The sequence below is a fragment of the Melitaea cinxia genome, chromosome 29 (genome assembly GCF_905220565.1).
Source record: "Melitaea cinxia chromosome 29, ilMelCinx1.1, whole genome shotgun sequence".
In the NCBI taxonomy this organism is placed as follows: domain Eukaryota; kingdom Metazoa; phylum Arthropoda; class Insecta; order Lepidoptera; family Nymphalidae; genus Melitaea; species Melitaea cinxia.
The window spans coordinates 5,056,664-5,081,662 of record NC_059422.1 but is presented as its reverse complement, the minus strand read 5'-3'; the positions used below and the strand labels follow the sequence as shown (position 1 = coordinate 5,081,662).

General features: G+C 30.2%; 1 protein-coding gene across 1 annotated transcript in view; it reads left to right on the top strand.

Annotated features, from left to right (window-relative positions):
- The window catches only part of LOC123667849 (homeotic protein distal-less), a 94,873-nt gene that overhangs the window by 11,194 nt on the left and 58,680 nt on the right, over positions 1-24,999 (top strand). Inside the window, exon 2 of the mRNA XM_045601686.1 lies at positions 2,529-2,716. Within this exon, the coding sequence (XP_045457642.1) occupies positions 2,529-2,716 (188 nt within the window). The remainder of the gene's footprint in view (positions 1-2,528; positions 2,717-24,999) is intronic.

The following is a 24,999-nucleotide window of genomic DNA, read 5'->3' as shown; positions in this document are numbered from 1 at the left end:
CCTCCGTAGGCAATTATTATTCTGTGTCAAGGATCCTGTGAAAGCACACTCAAAAAGACACAAACACCTAGACATATTTGTACATGTTCCTACACAAAACATTTGCCATGTGTGGGGATCAAACTTACTAGACTATTAGTGCATCAGCAAGTTCCTTAAGCACTGCGCCAACGCGTTGTAAATATAATTTGTAGTTAGTTATAAATGGATATAAAATAAATATAGAAGGAATACAATTCCTTATTATATTGTATATTATTCATATACAACATACATTTGTAAAAAAAAAACCATTATTTAGATAATTCAGAGGAATTAAATTACTGAATCATGCGGTTTTTCCGTAATCTTAAACAAAACTAAAAGTATATTTTATTAGTGAGTGAAAGTATCTGATGATTATTCATTAAAATATTTATTTACTTATTTCTGTTGAAAAGAACGGACAAGTAATTACTAAAATAATACAAACGAAATTACATCTATCTATAAATAAATCTCAGAAACAACTGGTCAGATTTTAAAAATTATTTCAGTGTTAGATAGTTAATTTATCTAGGAAGACTATAGGCTATATCACGCTAAGATCAACAGGAGTGGAGCACTAATGAAGAATTTTTCAAAAACGGAATATTTTTCCTTTTGAGAGCTTCCCCAGCTAGCCCAAAGTAACTATTCCACACGCACAAAGTCGCGGGCAGAAGCTAGTATACATATTATATACATACATATTACAAGCTTCCAAACCCTATCCTCCCTTACTGATATGAATTCTAAAGTTGGTGATGATGCATGGATGTTTATTACGCTGTCACGCGAAAACTACCCAATGGATTCTAATGAAACCTGGCACGTAGATAGGTGGGGTTCTGGATAATATATAGGCTAATTTTGTCCTAATTTTCTTACCAGATCAGAAATTGCGCGGGTGAAACCGCGTTAACCAGTATAGCGTTTTTAAGTTATTAAGTAAAATAGCGTGAGGTGTCTAGCGTCTATTAATTTCGTTAAGTTACATATTTTATTGCATAGCAATTTACTAGCCAGCTATTAATACCGGGTTGTGTTACAGAATGTAAATGTTTGTTTTGTCCATCGTATATCATAACCGCGAGAACGACTCCCATTACGGTGTTATAAATAGAGCCTATTAAGATGGATTTGTAGGCAGTTGGTGCATATGAATTGTTTAAGAATTTTGACTTTGTTTTAAGTAACATAGAACGATATGTTCCTATTTCTACTGTTAGGTAGTTCACAATTTACTTATGTATATTATACGTATACTAGCTGACCCCGCAAACGTTGATTTGTCATATATGTTATTAATACACCCTTAATACACCCCCCCCCCATTACTTAGGGGTATGAAAAATAGATGTTAATCGATTTTCAGATCTATCCGATATGCACACAAAATTTCATGAAAAATCGATCCAACTGCTTCGGAGGAGTATGGTAACTAACAGTGACACGAGAATTTTACATTATAGGTATAAATACGAGTTTTTTTTTTGTTTGTTAAGCGCATTAATCTCAGGATCTACTGGTTTGAAATGAAATATTCTTTTTGTTTTGGATAGTCAATTTATCGACGAAGGCTATATATATAGACTATATAATATTTTAATACGTTATCAAATTAACTCGAGTGAAACCACGAAGCCATCAGTAAATTACTTTTTGATCATCCATTCAAGTTCATATACATTTTTTAAACTTGTAATGGAAGAAACGGAAGTTATAGGTAACACAGATTAAACAATATAAAATCAATAATATACAACCTCATTAGAATTAAACCTTCACCGTGATCGCAATCATGAAAAAAAAAATCATCACATCCTCTCGAAGCGGGTGTCGGATCTGATAAGCAACGAAATATAATAACAAGCCACACCGTCTATTATATAGTAGCCAGTACTTTACTTACAGAGTTTTATAGTGAATTTATTGTGCTGTTTTCGGCTTGTTGATTTACGAGAATAAGTTAAAGGATGTATCGCCTGGGGCGGTTATGAGGTAGGAGTGCGCGCCGACCTTAAGTACGTAGTTATAGCTACATATACGTATGCACTAGCTTAACGCTCGCGGCTTTGCCCTCGTGGATACACGTTTGTCTGTTCCATTTTCACAACGCACACAGCGTAATATTATGAAAAAAATTGAAAAATTTAATGTTTCAAGTACGTATGTTGTATAATACTATTCGTTTTATATATATTGAACTATAAGTTTTTTCTAAGAGTTTAACTCGATATCGTGTAGAGTTTCTTGTTAGGCCATTGGATATATTCAAACTTTTTCATGCAACTTTTAACTACGTGGGTACATTATTTTGCTGTATGTAGGTTAAGATAGTTGTGTTTGCAGGCAAAACGTTAAAAAACCGACTTCAATTATATCGACAAATAATCTTCATGAATATAATTTAAATTTGTAAAATGGCGATTAAAAAGTCCTTAAGAACTCCACTTGAATATAGTATTTTTAGACTTCATTACTAATCAAATGAATTTTGTTAACAGAAAAATGTGGGCTATCAGATGACCCTGGTCTAAGAGTGAATGGGAAAGGGAAGAAGATGAGGAAGCCTAGAACCATATACTCCAGTCTTCAGCTCCAACAATTAAACAGGCGGTTTCAGAGGACGCAGTACCTCGCTTTACCAGAAAGGGCAGAACTAGCAGCTAGCTTAGGGTTAACGCAGACACAGGTAAGTGGAGTATCTTTAAGACTTTCTCTTTGCTTTGATTTTAGTTTATGAATGATTATTAGTTTAAAAAAATTGTAGTGTATACTGTATTAGAGAAAAAAGTATAAATAAATACAAATACATAGTATATATATATAACTGCAGTTGATCGCTCATTCAGCGATTAGACCACCTTTGTACATCTTTCATTTTATGTTATTATTTTGTTGTTTCTTTGAATGGTGTACAATAAAGAGTATTATTATTACTATGTATTTGTATAGTAAATAAGTTTTATTTTTAATTTTAAAAATATGACAGTAACCAAAAAGGTCGAATATAAGTTATAAGGTTCGCTAAGTAAAAAAATAATGAAACCATCAAAACTAAAAACAAAGTTGTCTTAAAAACTAAATCTACACCAATTTTTTTCCTAAATACCATCTATTTACTGCATATCTAAAAAAATTGTTTAGGTTTTACTGGAAAAAAACAGACGAAACTTTTTACTTCCCTGACTTTAAAATGTAAGACAATAAAACGATATTTTTTAGAAAATGTCATTTTGCTACTCGTTTACTTATTTTTTTAAATATATTTTTATTTTCTGTACAAGGAAAATATCTGGGACATAAAATCATTCTTTTACTTATCAAATCGGTTCTAAAAAAATGAAAAAGTAAAAAGAAGTACAGAGTAGTAATTATGTCGTAGGTATTAATTATGTACTGTTTTTTTGATTTGAAACAAAACACATAAATATAGACTCTATGTTCTTGTAAATAAATAATAAAATCATTTGCTTTAAAATAAAGACGGTAGTTAAACACGTGTAATTAGTATTTTTTTTTTTCATATCTAATCTGTGGCGGACATCGCTAACGTTTAGAAATACCGATTTAGTCTGCGGTTCTTTATTTTTAATTATTTTAAATTTCTTTAATGTTTTTAAGTTAAAATTATTATTAAATTCTACAACAATATACGTAAAATGTAATCCATTAATACGTGATTTAATTGATAAAAAATAAATAATTTTGTTTAAAAACGTTTCGTACATAGAGCACGAAAAATCAAACACCTAACATTACATAAAACCTTCTTAGTCGAAACTTTTTACCGCTTTCCAATTTCATCTTACTGGTTGAAAAAAAAAAGTTTTCGTCCTACACCACAGATACACGTGACTATCGAGACTCATGTCAGATTGATTCAAAATATTACTATGTTTTTTAATGATATGAATAAGATATAAAGTTATCTTATACTGAAATCATGATTTAAAACAATTTAAACCATAAATATAAGATGAAACAGCAATCACATAACATTACATAAAACCTCTTTAGTTGAATCATTTTCCCGCTTTCCAATTACATCTTCCTGGTTGGAAAGAAAAAAAAATAAAAAAATAAAGTTTTCCCGCCACACCACAGATACACGTAAGTATCGAGGCTCGTAACAGATTGATTCGTTATGTGTCACCGTGTTGAATGAATAATCGCTGTATGGGAGACTGGCCTTTAGCGTCTGTAGAGGTGACATGAGAAAAAAGTTTTTTTTTTTTATTGCACAGAGGTATTGAACGTAAAGCCTGATAATAACACTATGTAATATTTATTCTAATAGTGTGAAATTAGCGACGTGTCATATTGAGATGACATTTTGTTTTTGTGCAAAAGGACATCTAGTTTACTAATACAAATATCAAAAAGTAAACATATACTTAAAATTTAATCATATGTAACATTTAAAAAAAATTAAATTGAATTTTAAAAGGTACACAATTACACCAAGGGTACACACTGTACCCACATCCCTTTTTATTAAATATTAATATTTGTTCTAATACTAGACACAAGTCACTTTAATGAGATTAATATATACAGAAATCGTATTTGCTATAGATTTACACGGAAATATTTTTTATTAAAAGCTAATAATTACTTCGCAAGTAAATAATACAATCAGTAGGTATTTAATCCCTCTTTAACAAACAAACCGATGAAACCAACATAGTAAAAATCACGTAAACACGATTATTCAAATAAGAAATAGCTAATCATGCGAAAATATTAAAAAAAATAACAAAGATAAGCCGATATATCAAAAAAACGTCAATTAAGAACATTATAGTCAAACCAAGCATATAATTAGTTCCCTCTATACGTTCTTAGTACTATGGTAACTGTAGAAAAAGTAATTTCAAGTTAATTTTATTATAATTTAATATTACCGAGTTTCGCTTTGATGGAGTCCGTCGTTAGTGATGTGTTCTTGTCGATAGCTACACTTATTAACCGACTACAAAAAAGGAGGTTCTCAATTCGAGTGTATTTTTTTTATCGAGCAAACAATTATTAGTAATCTAGCTTGTATATTGAAGGGTGTAGATTATTTAGTACAACACTATTACTGAGAGAATTTAATTTTAAAAAAAGCATCTGTATACTTATGTCCGCACGTAAGAAGTTATACTTCATTGGTTTACTAACTTCACGTTGCTAACCTCTTCTTCGTTAACTAGCTAATTTTAGGGTGTCGGTTTTTTCGTGACGGTGTGCACGCGCATCGTAAAAATTGCTGTCATAATTTAACCCTGACGTGCCAAAAGAAGTGTAACTTCAAAAAAATTAGGTGTATCTAGATTTTAATTAGTGTTTGATTACAAATATTTTGACATTTATTGTATTTGAGTGTTTTAAAAAGATTTGGTTATGAAAACGTGATTTTAAACGTTGGGTGTTACCTACAAATGTGTTTATGAGTATTGTACATAAAAATAACAATTAATAATATTTAAAAAATGGTAAGAATATTATCTCTATATAACATCGGTACCACTAATAGCATCTATCGATAACATTTAATCCCATCACTAAACATCATTCTATATATCCATTTGATTATTCATTAATATCTTAAAAAACAATTATATACCGGTCTCATTTTAACAGAAAATCAGTCATAATGTATAAACTTAAAACTTTATATTTTATTTTTTAGGCTTTATATTGTAGATCTTTGGCACTTAATTAAAAAAAATGGATGTATATGTATTTTTTTAGTAAAAAAATATGATTTTATTATAACTAGTGCAAAAATAAGTCAGTTCTAAGTTTATCGTTTTAAGTACTTATAAGGCTCTTTGTTTTACAAGGTTTTTACAAAATAAGGTCAAGCGAACAATTTATTACTGACAAAGCAAAAAAAAATATGATTGATTGGTTTACCTTTCACCGGGATTTTTGGAAGCTTACTTACGTACTCATTATGAAAGACGTTTTTTTTTAATGTCGAAATACATGTTTGTATCTTTACAGACTAAAATTAAAAAAAATTATGTCCCTAAATCAAATGTTTTTTTTTATAATAAGAACAATAATAGAATACAAAATGTATATTACAAAGAAAATATAATTAACAAATACAACCGAGAAAAAGAATCTCGAAAACTTAAAAAAGTTTGACATATAATACATTTCTGGCGCCTTAATTCCATTACAACAGATAAAATATAAAAAAGGACACAGAAGTGTCAATTCGGAACACTGTAATAAAATATGTAATATAAAAATATATATTTTAAAGGCTGATTTCATAATTACAAAGTTAATAGAATAACATGTTTAAAATTAACAAACATAATTAAAAGGGAAAAAAAGTTTGACATTAATAAAAAAAAAATTGGTACCTTAATTCCCTAAGAACAGATAAAATATAACAAAGGTGTCAATTCTAAATAAAAAAGAATACAATATAAAGGCTACCGCTACACTTGAGTGTCAAAAAAACTCATTTGTGATCGTCATGTCGGAATGAAATGATGATGGATGGATTTAATTCGTATTATGTGGATTGTGTGACGAAACGCAAGCGGGTTTTATGTTTCTAGTAATGTTATTTACCGCTTCTAGATTCCCATGTGTTGAGGGCTTATTTTATGCAGTATGAAAAAAGCCTAGATTTATAAAAAATGAGATTTTTTTGTAATAACAAAATTTTTAATAAGTTTAAAAGTAATAATTTTGAAAAATTACCTACTAATTATTCCTATGTTCAGTGAATTTATTTTATAAATTATAAATTTTATCATCATCATCATTTCAGTCTATCGCAGTCCACTGCTGGAGATAATTTTGCTCCCCCACAAGTTCGCACCAAAAATGGCGCGAACTCATGTGTTTTGCCCATAGCCACCATGCTAGTAGGCAAGCGGGTTGGTGACCGCAGGACTGGCTTTGTCGCACCGAAAACGAATTATGCTTTTCTAAATTTATAATTTAATTTTAGAATAGTTAAAAGCTACTAATCTTTTTTTATATGAATAAAATGATTACGTATAACGACATAAAATTATTGTTTTATAATGACCTAAAATTATTTGTACAGTGATCTTTACTAATTTAAAAAAATAACAAATAATAATACAACTATTAAACCGTTTTGGGTTACCGTTTCTCATAAAAAAACAATACTTATATATAAAATAGACTGTCTATGCGACATGTACATAGCCACTTATGTATAACGAACGAAATATACGAGTCATCGTTTCAAATGTTAGAAATAATGACTTTCAAAATAATAAAGTCTCTGATTGGCTGTCAGAGATCCACTGCTGACCAATACTCGTCAAATACGATGACTTGCTTATCAGAGAGACAATTGTAATGATAAAAAAGCTATAGATAATAAAAAATATCGGCTTCTGTAAAAGTGGCGGCCTTTTTATCTTAGCTTGAGTCACGATGTCTTAATGGTAGTTTTTAGAAAGTTGTTTTTTTTTGTTTCAATTATTTTTTTTTTAAGTTTGTTTGAGAATAATGGTAAATGAAATATATTTTATATATAAAAAAATTGTTATTTTTCTTATTATTACTTACATTATATAAAATGCTATTGATAAAATGATACTTAAAAATAAATAAAGTAAAAGCTTTATTGGTTTTAAATATACTCATTTTAAAACATATTTAAAGACATTTTTTTATGAAAGTTCATAGACTAAATCGTTGCTCTTAGACTAATAAACGTAGGTGTTGTTACTTTACCCTAAATCTTAATGATTAAGAGAAACAGAAATACAGTATAATTTAAATATGAATAAATATGGTTCGCTTCGTTCGATCAAATGATATAACTTACTTCAGTTAATAATCATCTTTTAAAAAGATAATTGTGTTTGCTCGCAAACGAAAAAAAACCGACTTCAATTACATCGACGAGTAGTACAACGTAGATCGACGAAAAAATAGTCAAGTAACTGCGCGTTATCAAAGATTACTCAAAAAGTAGTTATCAGATCTCAATAAAATTTATATGTGACCACATGACAAACACCAGCTTTTGATTAAATTAAAAATTATTAAAATCGGTACACCCAGTAAAAAGTTATTGGGGATTTTCAAGAGTTTCCCTCGATTTCTCTGGGATTCCATCATCAGATCCTGGTTTTCTTATCATGGTGCTAAACTAGGGATACCTTCTTTCCAACAAAAAAAGAATTATCAAAATCGGTACACCCAGTAAAAAGTTATTGCGGATTTTCAAGAGTTTCCCTCGATTTCTCTGGGATCCCATCATCAGATCCTGGTTTCCTTATCATGGTACTAAACTTGGGGTATCTCCTTTCCAACAAATAAAGAATTATCAAAATCGGTACATCCAGCAGAAAGTTATGCGGTATAATACAACGTAGGTCGACGAAAAAAGCGTCAAGTAAAAACGCATTATTAGATATAGCTCGAAAAGTAGTTGTTAGATCTCAAATAAATTTAAATGGGACCAATTGGCATACACCACCTTTCGATTAAAAAAAATTTGTCGAAATCGCTCCACCCAGTTAAAAGTTCTGATGCAACATACATAAAAAAAAAATACAGTCGAATTGAGAACCTCCTCCTTTTTTGGAAGTCGGTTAAAAAACAACACGTGTTATTGCTTGATATTTAATAATTAGCTTATTATTATTGCCTTTTTATCAATTTTCGATGTGTAACATTATGATTTATTATCTGTGACAACTTAAAAATACTTATTTATTATTTTTAACCGACTTCCAAAAAAGGAGGAGGTTCTCAATTCGACTGTATATATATATATTTTTTTTTTTTTTTTTATGTATGTTACATCAGAACTTTTGCCCGTGTGGACCGATTTCGACAAATTTTGTTTTAATCGAAAGGCGGTGTGTGCCAATTGGTCCCATTTAAATTTATTTGAGATCTAACAACTACTTTTCGAGTTATATCTAATAATGTGTTTTTACTTGACGCTTTTTTCGTCGACCTACGTTGTATTATACCGCATAACTTTCTACTGGATTTACCGATTTTGATAATTCTTTTTTTGTTAGAAAGGGGATATCCCTAGTTTGGTACCGTGATAAGGAAACTAGGATCTGATGATGGGATCCCAGAGGAATTGAGGGAAACTCTCGAAAATCCGTAATAACTTTTTACTGGGTGTACCGATTTTGATAATTTTTAATTTAATCGAAAGCTGATCTTTATCATGTGGTCACATATAAATTTTATTGAGATCTGATAACTACTTTTTGAGTAATCTTTAATAACGCGTAGTTGCTTGACTATTTTTTCGTCGATCTACGTTGTATTACTTGTCGATGTAATTGAAGTCGGTTTTTTTTCTGTTCTAATTGTTTCTTGTTTTGTTCAATTTTGTAACGATACTTATATGTAAATACATATTGTATTAATAAACTAATTTACTCTTTAAAAAAAAAAAACTAACACAAACTTTTTTGACATTTAAACTATTTTTATTTGTAATCTGTCCCAGTTCGTCATGAAAAACAGAAGGCGGGCAAATTGGAAAATCGTTTTCAATTGTAAACAATTAACTTTAATTGGAAGAAGTTGGGAAGCAATTGTTAAAATTATGTCTGTCGACAGTTGTAGGGTTTCAATAAGTTTAAAATAACTTGGCCTAGCTTAAAACTAATTTAATTGTTTATCTATTGTAACGTTTTGACAGTTATATTACCTTTTTTGTTTTTATGTCACAGATAAAAAACAAATTAAAGTTTTAAACTTAAAAAAGGTTTACTGAGAAACTTTTAAGGCTGTAGAGGAGAGTATAATTAAGAAAAATGAATATTAAGTTAAAGTTCTGTACAGAATTGTCTTATAAAATATTTTTTGCTAATTTATAGTACTTTTAATACTATAAATGCAAGTTTGTATTTATGTTTGCAACTCAATCATACCAGAACGACTGAATGTACCTAGGTGAAATTTGTGCAGAGATAGGCTATAATCTCTCTCAGTATAATATAATCTGGAATAGTTTAAGGCTATTTTTCCGAATGAAATTTTCGATCCCCTTGGAATAAATTTTGGGTGCTTACAGAGCAAGGAATCGGCATGACTTCATTATATAAGTAGTTAAGGGTCGGGATAGGTTAAATTTTTTCTTTGGTTCTGGATAATATAGTATCGGCACGATATCAAAATATGGTAAATTTTATACTATTTTAGCTTTAAAATTTATCAATTGTTTTCTTTTAATATTCATAAATGATACATTCTGCAAATATAAACTTTTTTTTCCATTCCCCAAAGTCACACGTAGTTATAGAACCTACAACTATTGCTTATTATAAAAACTATTTCCTCAGAAGGTTATTCATCTACATTACTACATTCAATTCCGATACAAACAAAAGTATCCGCCCGATGAATCGCATACAATAGCTAGTCCATTTATAATAAATCTTTAAATAAAATTAATGTTGATCTTCATCGTCACAATTGATGTGACACAAGGACGACAAGACAATAAATATTGTTTTAGGTTCGTTTCAAGTGAAAAACTTAATTAAATTCAATATTTATCAATGTTATTACAAGTTTTTAATTATACTTTAAATCTGTGTTATAAATTATACTAATAATTGCGAAAATTCTAAGTTTTATGGAAAAGCATTTTACGCACGCAGCTGTGCTCGCGACTTCGTCCCGTGGAATTTAACAAAAAAGTTATTGCTTAGTTCGCGGAGTTATAAACTAAACAAATTTCTAGAATAAAAGTAGCTTAAGTTACTCCTTACTACATTAGCTATCTGCCAGTGAAAGTCCCGTCAAAATCGGTCCAGCCGTTTCAGAAATTAGCTGAAACAAACAGACAGACAGACAAAAATTATAAATAATATGATTTTGGTACTAGCTGTGCCCACGACTTTGTCGGCGTGAAATTTAACAAAAAACTTATCGTTCAATTCACAAAGTAATAAAATAAATAAATTTAAAAATAAAAGTAGCCTAAGCCTTATTCCTTACTATATCAGCTGTCTGCCAGTGAGAGTCCCGTCAAAATCGGTTCATATGTTTCAGAGATTAGCCGGAACAAACAGACAAACAGACAGACAAAAATTGTAAAAAATATCATACATGTGCATTTAGTAAAAAGCGTTTTTTTTTTTAATTTTACAAACAGACACTTTAATTTTATTTATTTGTATCGATGTACAGATTTATTTTAGTGCTATTGAGTATTAGAAAAAGTATTCAGATCGTCCATTTGTGTTAAAACTATTTAAACCCGTTTCGATTTCATATGAAATTACAATTTTACACAACTTTAAATACGGTTACGGAGCTTTAAAGTAATGTCCCGATCTTAGAAAAAGCTTTATTTATATTCTTAAACCATTACTTAAACATACATAAATTATGAAACAAATGGCATACTTCACATATAGACATACAAAACATTTTTACATACATAAATGAAACAAAGGAAACGTTATCAAAGGAGGTTTTATTAATGAGTTTTTTTATAGAATTGTTAATACTATTATGGGCATACTTTTCTAAAAAATGGCACTGAGTATGATAGCTCAGTATATGTGTGAATTAATTATTCATACTAAAAAGGAATGCCGGTCGTAGAAGTATGTAAAGATTTTTATTATGCGTTTATATTACCAAGAATAAATATATATTACTAGCTGTGCTCCGCAGTTTCACTCGCTTTAGTTTGAGGAAAAGCGTATAAAAATATTTATATATAGCTTATAGCCTATAGTCTTCCGCGGTAAATGTAATAAAACCAATTCAAAAAAAATCAATTTGAACCAGTTGTTTCCTTAGACTTATACTAACAAACGAACAAGCGGTTCAGCTTTATAATATTAGTAGATATAGATAAATTATAAATATTCGTTTGTTCATCAATAATTATACTAGCTGGTCAGAAAATTTATTTTATTTTAAATTATTATTATTATTATTTTTCATTTTTATAAGGTTGGTATACCAACCTTATTCTGACAAAAAAAAAGAATTATAAAATTCGGTGCAATCGTTTGCAATTTGAGCGCGATCTATTTTTATTTATATAGTTTATTAAGGAATTTTATATGTATGCAAAACCGTAAAGGAAATCTTGTATATGAACTTAGTTGATTATGAATCGAACTCAAAGAATTCCAAGAATTATCTTTTATATTTAAAACGTTTTCAATATTGTTTGGTAGTGCAAACGCTAATTGCGAAGAAATTTATGGAAATGTACAAGTTTTTATGATAGATCATCAGCAAAATACTAATGAGTTTTAATGTAACCGCTTTTAACCGGATATAACTGGTTGAAACTGGTTACAACTAGATTTTGTTACGTTATATGCAGTGTGTATAAAACGAGTTGGGTACGATTTTTTTTTACTGTTTTGCATGTAATTTAAATGAGTAAAAGTTGACGTGTGTTTTAATTATAAATACTAATAATATATAATCTCATTTTTTTTTTGTTACAACTTAGTTAAAAATAATCAGAATACGAATATTCTCAACTCGGTCGAGCCGAAAAAGTCACGCATATCTAATATATAAAAATTTCCTGAGAAATGTCTCGACTGATTTTCAAGTTTTTTTTTTTTTTTTGTTTGTACAGGTATGATAATAGTTCGTAAAGTACATTTCATACCGCTAGATGATTAAAAGGTCCCTGTAATTTTTTTCTACTTGTTATTAGTTAGAATTAATGGCTTTCACTAGTGTCAAGATAGCAATATCAATAGCAAGATAGCAATAGCGAAGCACGGAGGAGATTGTATTTGTTTCTATCTAAGCTTCACGCGTGCTGTGTGGCTACGGCACTGAAGAATTTAGCCACCCCCTCTCTTCCTGTGGGTGTCGTAAGAGGCGACTAAGGGATGACAAGGTTCCACAACCACCTTGGAACTTAAGAAGCCGACCGATGGCGGGATAACCATCCAACTGCTGGCTTTGAAATACACAGGCCGAAGACGGGCAGCAGCGTCTTCGGTGCGACAAAGCCAGTACTGCGGTCACCAACCCGCCTGCCCAGCGTGGTGACTATGGGCAAAACACATGAGTTCACGTTATTTTTGGCGTAAACTTGTGGAGGCCTATGTCCAGCAGTGGACTGTATAGGCTGTAATAATGAAGCTTTACGCGTTTGACAGACCAGACAGGTCGTCTGTCGGATCAGCAAGTAGGTATAAAACCTAAATAAAGAATATGAAGATATCAAGATCGATCATTACTTAATAAACAAATCGAGTAATTTGTTTAATTGCTTCATAATATATAATTAACTGTAAATTACGAGTCGATGTATGGAAGGCGGTCAATGACTTATTTTAATGAAAAAAAAAATATGATACTGTTTTTTTTAATTATGATTAAAAAATACAAAGTGTCGACAGCCAGGTGTTACAGCTAAAAATATAGGAGATTTTCCTATTAAAACATTTAGGAGTTATATATAAACTAGCTTTTGTAGTGCTTTCTACATTTATTGAGTTCAGCGAAGAAGGTTACAGTAGGATATATTTTCCTATCTGGAGCAGCCAGCAGTCTGAGGAAGTACCTCGACCTTACAGAAGATTATAGCTGTGAGCATATAATATTGCATTCAAGCAGTGTTGAAGTTGAAACCTCCTGGGGGGAAGAAGGGGGGATACAGACTTCTATAAGTTACGGTACGCTTGATCACATCAATATGTTTTTTTAATACAACTTCGGCAAGATCTAGTTGTATAAAAAAAACATATTATACCTCATAACTTTTTATTGGATGTACCGTTTTTGATGATTGTTATTTTAATCCAAAGCTGATGCTTGTCTTGTGGTCGCATTTTATCGAGATCTAATGACTACTTTATGAGTATACTTTGATAACGCGTATTTTACTTGACTATTTTTTCGTCTACTTACGTTGTATTACATTTCGATGTAACTGAAGTCGGTTGTTTTCGTTTGCGAGCAAACACAATTATTATAAATATATAGTTACGCATTCATGTTTCAAATTTTGTACTAAAACACAGTTTATATATTATTTTCAAAAGAGTAACTGCGGAGTTTCTTGCCGATTCTTCGAATTGGTGGTAGCTTCACTTTTACAAAAATAATAATTTATTTTAAAAGTTTTAATTTATAAAATGAAGATTCGAAAGTGCTCTTGGAGCCTATTTGAATAAAGCTATTTTTGATTTTGATTTTTGATTTTTCCAATTTTGTATTGCCTAAGTTTACTGTAAAATCGTATTCACCTATTTCAAATACTAATTATAACTTTAATACTTTGAATAAATATGTTTGCACAGATAAATAGAAAACAGATAACTAAGTCTTAATCTAGAAAATACAGTTACACTTTTATTTATGTCTTCAATTACTGCAACAACTTAATATTCTATAACTAACAAAATTAAAACTTATGCTCAAGAGAATAAGATTCAAAATTACTAAATAAATTCACTTGTAATCAAAGGGATATGCACAATTTATCACGGATCTAAAAGTACCGATTTGCTTGTTTTAATTAGAACTAGGTTTATGTGATGGTTTGTATTTATCAGAGATATGCTGTCAGTAGCGGCCACCTTCGTTAGTTTACTTTCATGATGTTGGTTTTGTAAAATACTGCCTTACAATATAGCTTATGTCATTCAGTTATAACGTAGCATTCTCATGGAAAGAGTTTTTAAAATCGCTTTAGTAGTTTTGAGATTAACCATTATCTATATTTAAAAAAATGGATGTAATTTGTACGTTCCTTAAGGCCCACGGAAGGTTTAGAAGAAGGTTTAGGGTTACTTTTGATTTGACAGAACGAAGTCTGTCTGGGAAACTAGTTTATAAATCTAGCTGACCCGGCTAACGTTGTCTTGCCGCTAAACGCTATTTAAAAATAGGGGTTGATGGTAGAGGGTTGAAAATTTAGGGTTGTATGTTTTTTTTAATGTTGTATCATAAAAAAATAGAAATTAAAAATTTTGTCTAAAAAATAAAAAAAAAGTTTAGGGGTGGACTACCCCTAACATTTAGGGGGATGAAAAATAGACGTTGGCCGATTCTCATAGAAACCGGATAAGCACAAAAAATTTCATCAAAATCGGTCAAGCCGTTTCGGAGGAGTATGGCAACGAAAACTGTGACACGAGAATTTTATATATTAGATGATCAATTTCTTTATAATATTATTATTGATGTACATAAAACGCTTAAAGACGGCTTGCGTGTTTAGGAAAATATTTACACGTCAGTCAATATTAATGTTTGTGACATTTACATGTTTCTACCATTTTCTTTTTTATTACAAAAGCGTTAAAAGTATTGAGTCTTTTGGAGTTTAAAAGTAAATTATTCGTTAATTTTATAATAATATTATGTTAATTGTGTGTGGCTACGGCAATAAAGAATATAGCCACCCCCTCTCTTCCCGTGGGTGTCGTATGAGGCGACTAAGGGATAACACAGTTCCACTATTACCTTGGAACTTATAAAGCCGACCGATGGCGGGATAACCATCCAACTGTTGGCTTTGAAATATACAGGCCGAAGACGGGAAGCAGCGTCTTCGGTGCGACAAAGCCAGCCCTGCGCTCACCAACCCGCCTGCCCAGCGTGGTGACCATGGGCAACACATATGATTTCACGCCATTTTTTGGCGCGAACTTGTGGAGGCCTATGTCCAACAGTGGACTACGATAGGCTGAAGTGTGTGTGTGTATGTTTGCTAATTAAATATTAAGTAATAACAATCTATACTCTTTATTTTAGAGTATTCCAAGAAAAATATATATAATAACTGTTATTTATTTATATATTTATTTATTTTCAAAAGCACACTTACAACATACATATAATAAATTTAAAATTAAACAATATATAATAACAAAGTATCTGATATACGTGCCACTTACAAGTGTACATAACACTTTGGAATACAATGTTTAAAAGCACAAAAAATCACAAATATTTGAACTTTAGATATACCTACATTAATATAGTTAAAGAAAGATGTACAACGGCGGTCTTATCGCTAAAAGAGCGATCTTTTTCAAACAACCTTTATGTATAAGACACCGAAATATACAAGTAACATCTAAATATGTATTTAAAAAAAACTCCGAAATGTATCGCTTCAGATTGTTATAAATATCCCACTGCTGGGCACAGGCCTCTTTCCCCATGTAGGAGAAGGATTGGAGCTTGATCCACCACGCTGCCCCAAAGCGGGTTGTCGATTATATTACCTACTATGAGTAACAATTGCTATCAGGTATACATAGTAACAACCGGGACCGACGGCTTAACGTGCTCTCTGAGACATAGTGGGGGACTGCACATGACCGAAATGTATGTACATACAAAATTTCCGAAAAACTGCACCAAGTTGCATTCTTTTTGTGTTCAATATTGTCAGGCGTTCAGTCAAAGTTTTCATAACAGAAAAGTAAAATGATATATTCATGAAAAAAAAAACAAGTAAATTAAAACTAACTTACTAATAAAAAAAATAAGTAATTTAAAAAAATTCTTTACTAATAAAATTTATAACAAACTTCTTCGTCTAAAGTTTAAATACTGAACTAAGAATGAAAATTACTGTCACAAATTAAATATTCTAACATAAAAGCAATTAAAACAAAATCACGACAAACTATGTCAAATCTTTCATAAGTTATTCGTTTACAAAGGAATTAAAATCAATTAACATACGGGGGTATTTGAAACTTGAATGCAAGTTGACTTTGTAGAATACTCGTATATAATAATTTTACCAGTTTGTTTTAAGATTTGAATATCGAATGTAAGCTTTATTATGAAGGTTCAAAGAACGGGCTATACATAGGCGTATTAATTTGATGCTTTATCGACGTTTTAGACTTTTGGTGGATGGTGGAAATGAGTTTTTCGAGCATTTGATAAGTATGTTAAATGATTCAAGGTAACTACTTCACTGTCTTTGTCAGGATACACATGTATATACAAAAGACAATCAGAAACTTATATAAGAAGATATTAGACTTTATTGTTACAAGAATACAAATTGACATTTAATGAAAGTAAAAAAGTCATAAGTAACAGAGAATCATGACACTATGACATAGAGGGTGTTAAGGTACAGTAGAAAATATCTAGCATAAAATTTGTAGCAACCTTTACAAAAGTCTTGTATTTCTGTGGCTAAGGTAGCCAAAGGTCCTGAGTTGATAGTGGAAGTAATGTCGACAAAGGGCGTATAATGGTCCTGTATTGCAAGTGTCCATAGGCTATTGTAACCACTTACCATCAGGTGAATAGTAAAATTGTTTTTAACCATCACCACATTGTACCTATAAAACAAAGTAGCTTCCCGCTGTCTGTATGGTTAGATCTTTAAAACTACGCAACGGATTTTGATGTGCTTTTCTTTAGTAAATAGTGATTCCAGAAGAAGGTTTATATGTATAATACATGCATAATATAGTAGAGAAACACTGACAGTTTTAGAGGTTTCTAATGTGATGTCGTAAATAAACACGTTTTTTTGCGCTTACATTGCAAATATTTATTTTATATTTTGTATTTTGTATCAGCATTGCACCCGTGCGAAGCCGTTGCGCGTCGCTAGTAGTAATATTTAAAAAAAAACAATTAATTTAAACAGAGTGATAGTGAGTGATATTATATAGTGAGTGATATTACACAAAAAAAACCCTTTATACAAGTTATATAAAAATGTAAAAAGGGACAGGAAATAAGACCTCTTGACCTTTCAGAGGCCCCTCTCTTTAACTGACCTTAATGTAGAGCGAGCGTTCGCAGCGATCTTTTAAAAATTACTTTTCAATATTTTTATTCTGTCAAATCGAATATTTTTTAATAAGTATATTACTACTAGCTACTAGCTTCTGCCTATGACTTTACTCTTCAACATAGTTGAAGATATAATTATTATTGATTGGATTTAATATCTTTCACTCGTGCAAAAATAGAACAGATGATCATAATTGTGTTTGCTCACAAATGAAAAACTACTGATAGTATTATGTTCCTGTGATGAGTAAGGTGACCAAACCTCCTGGGAAGTGTCGGGGGTAGGGTCGACAAAGTACTCGCAATGCTCGTGGAATTGCAAGCGTCAATAAACTACAGCACCCGCTTACCAGACGTCTGATGATTTGATTGTCACTTTTATGGTGTCTACTATCTGTATATGAATACGTGAAACAAAAACTTTGTACCTCTTATTACAATAATTTCGCGGATGGAGGAGTATGAAATTTTGCACACTTATAGTATATATCCGCCAAACCGCATTGGAGCAGCGAGTTGGATTAAGCTCTGATCCTTCTCCTACATGAGGAAACACGCCAACAGTGGGATATTACAGGCTTAAGCGATAGTTTATATGGAGAAGGAGCGCAGAATGCTATTTTTTAATTATGCATAAAAAATACATTAAATCAATAAAAAAAAATTACACACACTACTATACATTTGACACACACACGCATATATACTCTTTTGTTTATTATTATAGAAGTATTACCGTTGACAACAGAACCTTAATAATGTTCAAACTTATAATTTAAATTAATTATGGTCGAATTTCGACAACTGAGCGACCACTAGTAAAAAATAATTTGACTAAATTATCTATGCACTTTTGACACCTCGAGTCACCAAACTCAAGTAAATGATTTTGAGTGATAGATCAAATTGAACTGTTTTCACCGCTGGCTACCGCAAGTGGGCATGCGTGAAGATAAGCGGTCTCGAGATAGGAAGATGCATAGATAAAACCAAGGACGCGGCGCTATTGTATGTTAATCTTGAGATAGAGTTGTAGGGTGACAGTCATCATGATTAGGACTTTGATTGAATCGTTATTTATTTAGTTTTATAATTGTAGTTTCTTTTTATTTTTATTTAAAACAAATGAACGTATATAAAAGACTATTGATTGTATTATTCTATGTATTAAAATAAAAGTAAAACATCCATACATCCTCATAAAATTTTCGAACTATACCTAATATAAGTATTACATATATATAACTTCATAACAATACGTCAGTTTAGAAATATTTTTTATGTTTCAATTTCGGTCTTGAAATTTGAAGCAGTGTAAACCGTGACAAGAAATTTAATTGTTTTTTTTTTGCTAAATGATTTCAGAAGAATGTCATTTATAGTAAACATTTACTGATAAGTTTATTTAAAATATCCATAAAGAAATATGCGAATGGTAATTTGTATAAAAATCTCGAACTCAACGATCACTCAGTAGGACGTGAGTACTATTGGAGATTGGGAAATATATGCAATGCACAAGCACAAACATCCAGACAACATACACGACTTTCATTATCAATATTTTTGATTATTTACAATTGATTATTATGTTATCAGTAATTATATAATGTAAAGATGTTGAGTTAAAAATTACAAACATTTTAAGGTATCATAATATACGCAAGGAATGTTGAGGATAAATTCTTGTCCTTAAATTAAATAAATTCATCCACTTCCACTTCAGCCTTATACAGTCCACTTCTGCCCGTCTTCGGCCTGTGTATTTCAAAGCCAGCAGTTGGATGAATATCCCGCCATCGGTCGGCTTTTTAAGTTTCAAGGTAGTAGTGGAACTGTGTTATCCCTTAGTCGCCTTTTACGACACCCACGGAAAGAGAGAGGGTGGCTATATCTTAATAAATACATTCTTTTATTTATTATGTTTAACACACGGGCGTTCGTCTGTTACTATGATACCTAACCAATATAATGCTTGTATTATAGGTAACACATGACTGATATGGTTACAATTTTTGACAGACGTAAAAAAAAATGATGATGATACACCTAGACGCAAGATGGAAATTGAACTCACAACCCCTTGAGAAAAACAGATTCTCTGCCAACTGTGACAACGAGCCACTAATGATAATTGATTGCCTTAATTCGCCTATATTTTTACTTCTATTTATTTTCACCTTACTTTATCTTAATTTTCTAGAATAATCTTAGAATTCCGCGAATATAACTAATGCTGGTCACAGCACTCGTTTCGCTAGATGATTTAGTAGGTAGCAAGACCCTACAAAAACCGGCTGGGCCAAGGGAAAACGCAACTTCTACTGCATATTCTTGTACTAATTCTTTACTATTCAACGTTTACGATCGTTTTAACACGTTTTCAATGTAAGGAAATTAGAAAAATTGTAAATATCTACTAGAAATGTTGATTTTTTGCTATTGTTTATTATATTGTTATTGTTACAAAAATTTTAGCACAATAATTGATATCAAAATCAAATTAAAATTTACTTTATATAAATTTACTAAGTGTACCCCGTAAACGTTGTTTTGCCATAAATTTTATTAACCTTCTCAATCCCCCCCCCCCTATAACTTAGGGGAATGAAAAATAGATGTTGGCTGATTTTCAGACCTACCCGATATGCACACAAAATTTCGTGAGAATCGGTCAAGCCGTTTCGGAGGAGTTTAACTACAAACACCGCGACACGAGAATTTTATATATTAGACTCGCTGACCCGGCAATCGTTGTCTTGCCGCTAAACGCTATTAAAAATAGGGGTTGATGGTAGAGGGTTGAAAATTTAGGGTTGTATGTATTTTTTAATGTTGTATCATAAAAAAATAGAAATTAAAAATTTTGTCTAAAAAATAAAAAAAAATATTTTTGGGGTGGACTACCCCTAACATTTAGGGGGATGAAAAATAGATGTTGGCCGATTTTCATAGATACCGGATAAGCACAAAAAATTTCATCAAAATCGGTCAAGCCGTTTCGGAGGAGTATGGCAACGAAATCTGTGACGCGAGAATTTTATATATTAGATATTATCAGACTTAAAAAGTAATTTTAAAACGTCATTGTACACAAATGTTCTATTTGACAAAGCGTGATGTTATATAGTGTATAGTCTGAATATCTGACACATTTTTTTTTGATTCAAGTCAGTAGTTAGTTAGCAAAGTCTAGCATTATTTGCACAGTCTCGAGTTATTAATCAATATCTAACGTAACGCTATAATTACGTAAATATGTCGATTTTTTTATTTCTTTCATACAGATCTTATCTTGGCAATAACGAATGCAACAATAAAATAATTATTCCATTTGGTTTAGTCGTTGGAAAGTTATACGCGTACATTTATTTTCGATATTTTCATTTTTATAGATCGACTTACATACAAGCTTAATACTATAATTAATAAAATATAATTAAGTCAATACTAATTGAAATTTTATTATGATTCTTTGTTTAAAAAAAGACGTATTATCAGATATATCAAGATATACTCTGGAATATAACAGTACACCGGCTCCATGTTTTGACGAGTAACCGTCAGAGCGGAAACTTTTTTTTAACCTGACACATACATATCCTGTTACCGATATGATAAAAAAGTTTTTAATACTTTTTAAAAAATCCGCTTCTATGTTTTTTAAATAAAAGGAATACCTGGGTCTTTAAGTTGTGATATTTTGAGTTTAAAGAACTTAGGTTTTATTTATCAAAAGTATTGTTGGATACATGTAATCAGATCTTTTTTGCTTTTTTTTTTTATTCTGTAATCCGTTTAGTATAAAATTAATAAAATAAAAAAGATAAAAATTACTATAAACTGATTTTTTTTTACATATGCCATATTTTATTTATGATCTTTAATTTCTCGTAAATACAAAATAGAACAGTGGCTTTTTCTAATGCAAAATATAGGTATATCTAATTACTGACAAAGCAGTAATTTATTGTAGGCGTAGTATATTCGAAATAGTGTTATGAAAATGTAAAAAGTATGATATCATATATTTCATATCCAACTGCTGACTTTGAAATGGGCTGAAAACGGGCAGTAGCGTCTTCGGTGCGACAAAGCCAGCCCTGCGTTCACCAACCCGCTGCCCAGCGTGGTGACACACATGAGTTCACGCCACTTTAGCGCGAACTTGTTGAGGCCTATGTCCAGCAGTGGACTGCAATAGGCTGAAATGATAATAATGATGATATTTCATATATCATATAATTTTTAAAACATAAAATATTAAATGAAATTTAAAATGATCAAAGACAATTTGAAGATCGCAGAAATATTCAGGATATATTTATTAATCTAAAGAAATGCGCACATTTCCTTAGATTTATTCTTTAGATAAATTAAATTACTTTAAATATTGCAAAATATTGCTCACAATAATGTTTATAGTGAATTTAGTAATGAAATATGTATAAATTACTATATTATATACATACAGCTGTGATAGCAATTTAAAGATATATCTACCATATTAGAATGACAGAAAAAAACACACTCATAGACAAGTCATAAGTTATGTATAAAATAATATATCAAATAATTACATTCTTTATGTAATCCGTATTCTTGCAATTTTAAACGAAAATGAACCTTACTTTCACTTACTTTTTAAATTTACTTTATTCATTTGACATTTTCTTTTTTTTTATATATTTCACAGATCATCTCTTTATTATCATCTCTTATCATCTCATATTATCTTTGTATTAATTGTTATGTATTTATTCATGGGTTATTATAATATTTTAGTTTTCTATCATACTTTATATATTCATATCTCATGTTTAGCTTCAAACTAGATGCATATCATTATAGCAGGAAAACGTACTGTTAACAAAAAAAAATTCTAAATATAAATTAAAAATTAAAAAGATGAAACATCACCTTCTCTTTGATGAAAAAAAAATTAAAATTGTCGATGCCATACATAGACAAGAATGGTTTCGGCGTGAAACCATAGCATGGAAAGGAGACCTGCGCTAATCAATAAAAGACTAACCAATTTTATAATTATGAAAGAATAAAAATTAAAAATATATATATATATATGTTTTTTTTTGTTATGAAATTAGTCTTTTAAAAGGAAATTTATAGTTGGCTAAAAAGCTATAACTAGAACGTGTGAACGCTAAAATATAGATTCTGCAAAAAAAAGAACGCCCTTAATTTGACAGCTATTAAGTATTGTGGAGATAATCTAATAATAGTTAAAAGATTATGTGGTGTCATGAGACACCAGGTAGGAACAAAGTTCCTTCAGATAGTATAGAAGCAACACAATTTGAAAAAAAAAATGTTGAATTTTATATATATTTTCTAGTTCTTGGTTTTTTTTTTTTAATTTTATTGATTGGTTTTTAATTAAGTACATAAAAATATTTAGGAAATTTAGTATTTTAGAAAATAACAAATACCGTAAAATAAAATAAATCAAACAAAATAATAATAATAATAATAATTCAAACTATTAAGTGAAATAAAAAAACATGTCTTTATTTATTTTTGTCGACAGTATAAAATTACATAAATAATTAAAAAAAAGTTTACTAGTAATATTTTACTTTTACAGACGTCAAATTATACAGTCCTGTGACTGATATTACGTCACTTCCGTTATATATTTTTCTTACGGTTTTAGTACCACATTTTTTTTCAGTTCGGTCGCCCAGCCAAATGTCAAGCCTGCCGTAAGGAACTTCGTTCCAAAAGTTCGAATTGTTCATATATATTACGATGATATAATACTTAGGGCCGGTTTCACCGGTTGTGATTAAAATTTATCCTGTGGATAAGTTATGAATAGACTTTAATAGACGGAGGTAGAATAAACCATTAGAACATTTATCGTTCATATTTAGTTAATAAACTACATATTTTAGTTTCAAGCTTGAGAACAGAAATATCCCATGAATATAGCGAATTTCTATGGTAAAATATAATATCATACACTATCATCTGTTGGATATCGTCATATGTTTTCACATAGCATTATCCACAACTGGTATAACTGTTCTTAAACTGTTTGTGTATGTGTGTATGTGTGTATGCTATGAAAATTCGCATGAAAAGAGGTAATATTTAATATACCTATGTATTTTACTTTGTTTTGAGCTACTCAGAAGTACCTTTACGTTTTTCTGCTGTCTCTACAGTACGGTGACTTATGTTATCTATGTGTGCGTAAAACTGTCAATGTCTACGTTTCCTGCAATTAAACAGCATCGAGGTTTCTTATTCAAGAAATATATTGCATATGTTTATGTGTAATGCGCAGTATTGTTAGACCGCGCCGTGGCGTCACTTCCTCTGGATTTTCCCAAGTTTTTTTATATTTTATTATCTGTATTAATAAAAAACAATGTATGTTTTTACGATGACTTTCAACTTGCATAAAAATACGCTTAAAAAACTATATTTTTTACCTTTAAACTCCAAAAAAACAAACAAACTTGCATCATTTTTTTATATATAGTTTTGTCAATGTCAAGAACACTATTAAAAGTAATTAGTTTTATAAATGGCAACATTAAGTAATTACGTATTAAAAAAACATCAACCGCTTTAAATATAAATCATGACGCTTCTTTTTATCTTTACTGCGAGAAAAAATATATATTTTATTTTACTTGATATGGTTAATTATTTATAATAATTATAGTACTATGAATAATTTACACAGGATCATACAACGTGTTTCACGGCCATAACTAATAAATAATACCATATGTACATACTCTTGCGTAATAAATAACTTCATTATTAATCACAAGACTGAGTCAGACCTCCGGAAGTACAAGACATATATTATAATATCTGTAACACTCAAAATAATAACGCAAAATTCAAAATAGCAACTTTACTGTATTGTTCAAAAGCAATACATCCATGTATTTTGAAATAAGAATCAATTGTGTTTTTGAATTTCGAACTCTGACTAACGCGTTGCATGATTTATGAACGATGCAAATTTTATGCATGTGATTGTTCATACATATGGTTTATATTTAGTATATATTAATTTTAGTATAATAAAATGTGTTGTACGCTAATTTATTCGATACAAAAGTATAAAAATTGCATTATTAGAAAACATCGGCCGTCAATCTACACGTTCCAACATTCTTTCAAATAAGTTTCGTAACAGTAGTTAGAGTGAGATGGATATATGAAAGTATGCCGTATTGGAGC